This window comes from Bos indicus x Bos taurus, chromosome 14 (assembly GCF_003369695.1).
Source record: "Bos indicus x Bos taurus breed Angus x Brahman F1 hybrid chromosome 14, Bos_hybrid_MaternalHap_v2.0, whole genome shotgun sequence".
Classification (NCBI taxonomy): Eukaryota; Metazoa; Chordata; class Mammalia; order Artiodactyla; family Bovidae; genus Bos; species Bos indicus x Bos taurus.
Genome location: NC_040089.1, coordinates 1,631,203 through 1,639,156, shown reverse-complemented (window position 1 = coordinate 1,639,156; position 7,954 = coordinate 1,631,203). Strand labels below are relative to the sequence as shown.

Genomic DNA, 7,954 nt, shown 5'->3' with positions numbered 1-7,954 from the left:
CATGGGGTGGGGGGGATGCCTCCAGAACCCCAGGAAATATTCTGGAAGCAGAGTCAGATTTTCCTTTGGCTGAGCAATGAGTCCTGGTCAGACTGCAGGAAGGCATTTGTCCCCTGAAGCCTCTGCCTGCCTGCCTGTGAAGCTGCTCAGAACGGCCGTGGTGGGCACAAGGCTCGTGTGCCGGAACACACCTGGTCCCACCCAGCTCCCCGAAGGCGGCCCCGTGGGCTCTCTGTGTCCAGAAGGAAGAGATGGTCTCCAGCCTCGGTCTATTTATGTATTCCACAGGTTTGGGGGAGGAGGGCAGAGCGCACCCTGTAACGATTCTCCCCCGGGGTCCCATGAGTAGCCTGGTGCCTGCTGAGCTTGGGCCGTGGGCACGTGCCAACAGAGCGGCCAGCTGGCAGCGTTGGGCGCCTCAGGGAAGGAGGTGGCTGAGGACCACGGCCCCCAGGGGGGCCAGGGCCCCAGCACTGAGCCTGGCAATGCCCATGGAGTTGCAGAGGTCGTGGAAGCAGCAGAAGATGGGGTGGGCAGCCCCGATGCTGTCTGGGTCGGTGGCCTCGCAGGAGCTGGCACAGGTGCTGGTCACCACGGGGCTCTCATTGAAAGGGAACTCTGGAGGGAGGGCAGGTGTCAGAGCACAGTCACCACCGCCCCCACTGGCCATCCCAGTCTGCGCCCTTCACCTTGCGCTTCCTGCCTCCTCCCAGGCCACCCTAACTGACCGATGGCCTGGAAGTCACCCGTGCCCCTACTGGGGTTGCAGTGTGGCCCTGAGGTGGGAGCTGGGAGCCCCGGGCCCCCTCCTCACCTGCCTCCACCGTCACCAGCGTGGTCTTGCAGGCTATTTCATTCGGCTTGCAGTAGGTAATGTTCTTGCACAGAGGAAGGGCCGTGGGCTGCTCACAGGTGATGCAACTTAAGGCCTCACCTGGGGGAGGGGCGGGGGCAGACCCTCATCACCCGGCCCTGAGACCCACCCTGGGGGTCACAGGAAGGGCAGGAGAAGAGGCCAGGGGTGGTCCAGCCCCAGGCCCTTCCCCACAGGTCCGCCTGGAGCCTGTGTCGGAGTCCTTCCCTGGAGGACCGCCTTGCCCTGCTGAGTCTCTTCAGGCCCAGCCTCCGGCTTAGACATGATCCCTGCACCGCCCCTCCCCGAGCCCCCACCCCCCAACCCCCCTCCCCCGCCGACCCGAGCCTCGGTCTCCCTGCCTGGAGAGCAGGGCGTGACCCCTGCCCTGGGTGGAGCCGGGCTCAGGACCAGAGGGTCAGGGCGGTCAGCCCAGTTGGTGACCCCCTCCCCGCCCCGGAGGTGGGCTGGGCGAGGACCAGTGCCAGTCCCCCCGTCAGCCAGCTGCACCGCCTCTCTCACCCAGGTGCACAGCCGAGGCTGCGGCGAGCAGCAGGGCCAGCAGGGCCCTGGGGACGGCCATCCCTCTAGTCGAGCCGAGCGGCCGCGGTCTCCGCCAGCTGCCCGTGGGGATTTATACCCAGCCCTTGGGTCCCCACTCTGGGTGGCGGCAGGAGCCGCCAGTGAGTCAGCAGGGTGGAAGCTGGGCAGGCAGCTGGCAGAGGACGCTTAGGTGCTGGCCTTCGGGGCGGGAGCCCCGGATGCTGGAGCTGGCCAGGCCAGCCCCTCCCCTGGCCGCCACACAGGAGCCCCTTTCCACTGCTGAGTGTGGTGCCCCAGGCCCACATCCCCAATGGTTCCCTCATCACTGCCAAGCCCTTCCTCACAAATGGCCTTTAGACCAGGCCTGAGCTTCCCGTTCCCAGCCCCAGACAGCAGGGCTCCCGGACCCGCCGTGCGGCCCACCTCCCACCGCACACTGCCCCACGTCCACCCCTGTGCTCTGCCACTCACTGACCCTACCGCCCGTCTCCCCTGTGCCAGAGGCCTGGGTCCCGTCTGCTGTCTCAGCCTCTGGTTTCTCTGTCCTCTGAGGGTGCAGTGGGTGGATGGGTGGGTGTGTGGATGGACGGGCGGATGGATGATGGATGGTTGAAAAGACAGATGGCTCGGTGATGCTTGAGCGAGTGGCTGGGAGGAAGGAGGAATAAACGGATGGACGATGCATAGGTGGCGGGCGGGCTGGCTGGAAAGGGAGGGGGCACATTCCGGCACTGGAGCCTCGTGCCCACTTCTTTCACCACTTATGAAAGAGTAAGAGAGGTGGTGGATGAAGGGGTATGTGCTGGGTGGAGGGTGGGGGTGGGCCCTGCCGTGGGGCAGGGAGTTACACCCCAGTCTCAGGGCTGGGTGATGTGCTGGGAGGAGCTTAGGGCTGGCACTCAGGAGGCCTGGGTTTGAGCCTTGGCTGTGCTGCCGTCTCCGTATGTGACCTTGGGGTGACTCTCCTTCCTCCAGACTGGATTTTTGTTTTCTGTGATGAAACTAGGAACCCAGGGCAGTTGGAGAGCAGAAGTGACCTGGCCTCGAGGATGGGGAGGTGGTTGCAAGGAAACAAAGGGAATTGTTTGCAAAGGGAGGACCGTGGTTAATCCAGGTCAAACGATGCAGTCACACGCTGCGGGCGTGGCCCAGCACACAGCCGGGCAGCCCTTCCCTGGGGCCTGGGCTGCCAAGGCACGAGGGCTGTGCAAGTGCAGCCAGGCAGGGTCTGGTCTGAGCCTCAGAGACGGTGGGTCCTGGCACCCCCAGGCTTCTGTGCGACCAGGTCTGCTCATAAGCCACCCTGACCCCCTGCTTTTAGATGTAAAGCAGGCAGAGGACCATCAACCCGGGGGGCAGCTGTGAAAACTAGCCAGCGAAGGTTGCGGTGGTGATGGATGTGGAGTGGCGGCCAGGTGGGCTGGTCGGGCTCCAGGCCGGGAGACCCCGTGGGCCGTTGGGGCAGGCCGCTGGAAAGCAGCCTTGAAGGAGCCGGAAGACCTTGGAGGTGGAGATGGCAGGGAGGGTGCTGAGGGCAGTGGGGTAGTGACCAGGATGGACACACAGCCTTCCCGTGTTTGCCTGTAGGGCCATGTGTGTGTGTGTTTACTGAGTCACACCTGGGCGCGTAGTCGCTTCAGTCATGTCTGACTCCTCACGGCCCTATTGACTGTAGCCCTCCAGGCTCCTCCTCCATGGGATTCCCCAGGCAAGAATACTGCAGTGGGTTGCTATGCCCTTCTCCAAGGTAGCTACCTGACCCAGGGATCAAACCGGGGTCTCCTGCACTGCAGGCAGATTCTTTACCAGCTGAGCTACCAGGGGAGCCCTTACTGAGTCTCAATCCAGAGTTTAAGGCTTAAGTGACCCACGGCCGCCCTTGTTTTTGTGAGAGGCGGGAAGAGCCAGGTGGGAGGGCTGGTGGATAGCTGAGGGCAGGGTCTCCTCCTTGACAGGGTCAGCACCCAGAGATGCGGTCCCGGGGGTGGTGTCTGAGACTGTGTGAACGTTCCTGGCCTCCTGGCCCCCACTGTTCCGGGGGGTTTGTCCAAGGTGCTCTCCCAGCAGCAGGTCTGCAAGGGTCCTGCCCCTGGGAGCTGGCTGGGAATGCGAGTCTTGCCCGCAGGAAGACGAGGTGTGGCGTTCCCAGGGTCCGAGGGATAGGAGGCCTCCGAGGCTGCCCGCCTCCTGTCCCGCAGGCATGGGGCGCCCTCAGTGGGACTCGACTGTGCGTCCAGCGGCTGCTTCCCTCCATCCAGGGGCAGGAAACCCTTAAAGGGGGTGGCGGACAGTGGGGGCTTTCCGGACTCAGGGCTGTGGGCTAGGAGGGGGCACCTTGTGGTGCAGAAGGAAAGCCGTGCAGCCCTGTCTCGATGTGGCTGGAGACTCTGGGTGCTGTGTGCATCCAGGGCCTCAGAGCAGCCTCTGAAATGGGGCGGGGCAGAGACTGGGGGTGCGTCTCAGGGTACCTGGGGTCCATCTCCTGCCCTCCATCCGTCAAGTGCCCAGGCCTGTGCTCATAGGGCCCTGGGGGAGGGGCGGGGGCAGGAAGTGGGTATGAGAGGCCTGTGAGGCGGGGGCTTCCTGGGGAAGCAGCCTGGAGGCTTTGGGCTGGCCCAAGGCCCAGGAGAGACGGAGCTCCCCTCTGCACTGGAGCTTGGGCTGCCTGGGCACCAGGGAGTGGGGCTTGTGAGAGCGGGGCTGGGGGCTTTCTGGGGGACTTTCTGGGGTGGGCTTGGAGAGGGCCTGGAACTCCCCCACTCTGCCCCCTCCGCCACATGACGCAGGGGACCCTGTCACCACAGGCCTGACCCAGGGTAAGGCCTTGTTCAGGGGCTGGGCCGATGAGCCTTGGGGGGCTTCGTGGAGTAATCCCAGGTCCTGGGCCACTCTTGGCCCCCCTTGCCTACCTTCCGCCTGGCCTGGCCTGCCATCCTGTACCCAATGTCTCTGTCATTCAAGGGCAGTCCTAATGCCCCCTCCTCCAAGAAGCCACCCCTGATCCAGCCCTGGTGGACATGGTGTGCCTGTGGGCCCCACTTCCTGTCCTGCCACAGTCAGGCCCCCAGAGCTAGGACTAGTGGGTGTGCAGGTCTAGTGGGTGTGCAGGACTAGTGGGTGTGCAGGACTAGAGGGTGTCTCAGCACTAGTGGGTGCGCAGGACTAGAGGGTGTGCAGGACTAGTGGGTGTGCAGGACTAGAGTGTGTTTCAGCACCAGTGGGTGTGCAGTACTAGAGGGTGTCTCAGCACTAGTGGGTGCTCAGGACTAGAGTGTGTCCAGGTCTAGTGACCATCCCCCCTTACCCCATCACAGGGAGATGGAGGGCCCACAGATGGGGCAGTGGCGTGGCTGAGAGAGAGCCTGGGCCGGGCAGAGAGGGTGGGGAGATGGAGGGGCTAGAATGGCCAAGGGGGACACGGCCTAGGCTGAGGAGCCAGAGCTGCAGCGGGCAGCCCTCCCCCCCATCCAGCGGGTAGGTCTGCTCCCAGAAAACAGATTCAGGAGGCCTGGTGCAGGTGTGGGCCGTGATTCTTCAGAGGCGCTGGGGGCTGGGCTACATGGGGCTGCGGGCCAGGGTCTAGAGATGGAGGCTCAAGAGTGGGGTGAGCAGGAGGAAGGCACCAGCCAGGCTGCAGGGGCCGCCCAGGGTGGGCGCCCCATCCACGTTGCACAGGTCAGTGTTGCAGCAGGACACGGGCCGGGTCCAGCCGATGCCGTCCACGTCCGAGGGCTCGCACTTGCTGGCACAGGACTTGGTCACCGTGGAGTCCCCCAGGAAGGGGTACACTGGGGGCACGGGGGCACCGGCGTCAGGCTGGCCCCCGAGCCCCAGCCCAGCCTCCTCCCACAGCACCCACTCTGGCTCAGCCCCTCTGTGACCTGGCCCCTCCTTCCTTCCACCACCATTGCGCCAGGGGCGCGCAGTGACTTGTTCAGGCTGCCTCGAGGGGTGAGGCCACTCCGTGACTCCCCAGCAAGGCTGCAAGAGCCTCCCATTCCAGGAAGGAGGGTGAGGAAAGAGGGAGGGAGCCTGGCTGCTTGGACCAAAAGCTCTTTCTGGAAATGTCAAAGGTGGTAGCTGCTCTCCGCACACAGGGCCTGGGCTGCAGGCAGCTCCGACTCTGGGGCCCTGCTCACCCGCCCCACTGACCTGTCTCCAGGGAGTAGAGTGTGGTCTTGCACATGGTCTCGTTGACATTGCAGGTGGTGATGGTGACACAGTAGGACACGTTGATGGGCTCAGGACACGTGTAGCATTGCAGGGTGACCACTGGGGAAGGGGCGGCCAGGGCTGGTCAGGCAGGCCTGTCCCTCCCAAGCCTCGGGACTCGAGAGCCCAGGTTTGAGGGGGACAATGCCACCGATCCTCCAGTCGCCAACCAACCAAAACCCCAGGAAGATTCAAGAGCTGCGAGCTGGGTCGCTGAGTCCCGAGGCAGAGTATGCCCCTGGCGGTCGGGCTCAGCCTGCCGGCCAAAGCTGAGATGTTGCTGTGTTGGGGGTGCTGGGGAGGCACACGGAGGTGGGGCTGCACCCACACCTCTGCAGTAAAGGCCCAGGCAGGGGCCCGGAGGGCCTCACTGCAGCAGGTCACCCCCCACACACCCCCGGCGTCCTCATCAGCAACATGCAGGACCCCAAGTGCTGCAGGGGGATCGGAAATCGGGCAGGGAGGTGTATGGTGTGCAGGGTGGGCTGAGCCGGGCCTGCTGTGCCCGCTGGTGGAAGCTTAACAAGGGTGAGGAGGAGAGCTCAGGCCCAGAGGGACCCAGGTTGGTCAGGGTGCGGGCTGGTGGGCTGACCCCTTCCTTCCAGCGCCAGTGCCCCAGCCGGGTCCCTGCAGCCTGGCCCTCCGCCCCTACTGCTGTTACTGTGTCTCCCAGACACTTCTGTTTCCTCCTGGACAGAACAGCCTGGCTGGGGCCCACCCCACCAGCTCCTCCTCAGGTTGGGAGTGGGGCCCGTGAGGGTCTGGGTATCTGAGACCCAAGTCCCCCAGGATGTCCGGTCTGCTTCCCTCTTCACCTACTGCTGCCCCCACCCCAGTGCCTCCCTGGGGTCGCCACGGCATCTCCTGAGTCCTGCCCCAGGAACCACGGCCCCGGAATCTGGGAATGTGACTCTGACCTTGCCCGCCTGCCCCAGCGGAGAGCCCGTCCCTGGTGCCCACGCCCCTGATGAAGGGCCACTCCCCACAGTGGGCACCCAGGGCCTTGGCGGCCAACCACCCTGCCAGTCCCAGCCCTGGACAGCGCCTCCCGCTGTCCCCGTCCTCATCCTCCCTGGGCCCCAGGCACTCCTCTGCCGGTGCCCCTCTGTGCCTGCCCCCCATGCTTTCCTCACCTCCCTGCTTTCTGCCTTTCCCTGGCCCCTGCTGCTCCCTCCGGCTGCCGGGCACCCCTCACCGAGCTCACAGCAGGCGGCCAGCACCAGCGCTGGCAGTGCCAGCCGTGTCCCCCACATGGTCTGGTTCCTGCAGCACGTCGGTCCTAGGCCTACCCCTCGGAGGGGATGGGAGCACCGTGCAGCCACCCGACCCGTCAGCCGTGCAGATTAGGTGGATTGGTTTCCCGGGTGGTGGAGGTACGGAGGCCCGCCCCCTACCCGGGGGCCCCACCCACTTCCACCTGAACCCGATCCTCCGTGGCTCTCCTCCGCCCCTCCCTGCCCCTTCCTCATTCCTCTGCCTCCCGCGGTCTGGGCCCCTCCCCGCACCCTTGTGACCCCCTCATGACCCTTCTCTCATGGTTGGGGGTCCTTGCCTGCCTCTGTAACTCCCTCGGGGGTGCTCTGACTTCTCCCCACCAGACAGTACTGCCCCTCAGGATGGTCTCAGCCTGCCTGGAAGGGAGCGGCAGAGGGGGGCTCCCCTGCACCCTGACTCCCGCCTCTGTCAAGGGCCTTGGATGCCCACTCCTGTCTGCGGTGTTGAGTCCTGGGCTAGTGGTTCTGGGTTCGAGTCCTCCCAGGGTGCCCAGGCCCCAGTGCACGGCTTCTTTGAGGTGGTCACGTGGGGCATCCTGATGGGGAAATGGTCGCCTGGACAACCAGCCAAAATGTGCTCAGAGGCTAAGGGCACAAAGACAGCAAAACTGCTGGGTCAACAGAAAGATCCTGGACGGTGGCAGGGGAGGGGGAGGGGGACACGAATCCTGGTGTCCCCTCCAGGGTCCGGCACGCCTTGATCGGAGCCCCTGGCCCCGCTGCAGGTCAGCAAGTTGACAGGATGGGCCTGGCCCCAGACTCAGAAGGGGGAGAAACGGATCCGGTCCTAGGTTCAAGCAGCACCAGGCACTGCTCCCCAGCCCGCCCACACCCCCACCCCACCCCGCCCCCCGCCCCGGGGGCTGCACCTCGGCCTCTCCAGGGTCTGCCCTGTCTGTGACCCTGCCTCCCCACTCTGGGCCCCACGCTGCCCGAGTCAGCATGGGTAGGAGTGGGACAGGGCTGTTGACAGGCCTGGTTGGCCGGGCTGGGCCCGACTCACCCGGCTCCACCACAGCCCCGCTGGGCTCCTCCCTCCTCTCCCACCGGGTCCAGATCTCACTCCCCTCCA

At 65.3% G+C, this 7,954-nt stretch overlaps 2 protein-coding genes across 2 annotated transcripts; both read right to left on the bottom strand.

The window, feature by feature from the left end:
• Window positions 1–257: 257 nt before the first annotated feature.
• Window positions 258–2,078, bottom strand: SLURP1 (secreted LY6/PLAUR domain containing 1). The gene is made up of 3 exons (XM_027560615.1): window positions 1,376–2,078; window positions 815–934; window positions 258–618 (listed from the first exon to the last, which is right to left on the bottom strand). The coding sequence occupies exons 1-3, from the start codon at window positions 1,434–1,436 to the stop codon at window positions 419–421; spliced, it is 381 nt and encodes a 126-aa protein (XP_027416416.1). The 5' UTR covers window positions 1,437–2,078; the 3' UTR covers window positions 258–418.
• Window positions 2,079–4,908: 2,830 nt separating this feature from the next.
• On the bottom strand, window positions 4,909–7,649 carry LYPD2 (LY6/PLAUR domain containing 2). Its single transcript, XM_027560614.1, has 3 exons — window positions 6,804–7,649; window positions 5,549–5,668; window positions 4,909–5,184 (listed from the first exon to the last, which is right to left on the bottom strand). The coding sequence occupies exons 1-3, from the start codon at window positions 6,859–6,861 to the stop codon at window positions 4,976–4,978; spliced, it is 387 nt and encodes a 128-aa protein (XP_027416415.1). The 5' UTR covers window positions 6,862–7,649; the 3' UTR covers window positions 4,909–4,975.
• Between the last annotated feature and the right edge of the window lie 305 nt (window positions 7,650–7,954).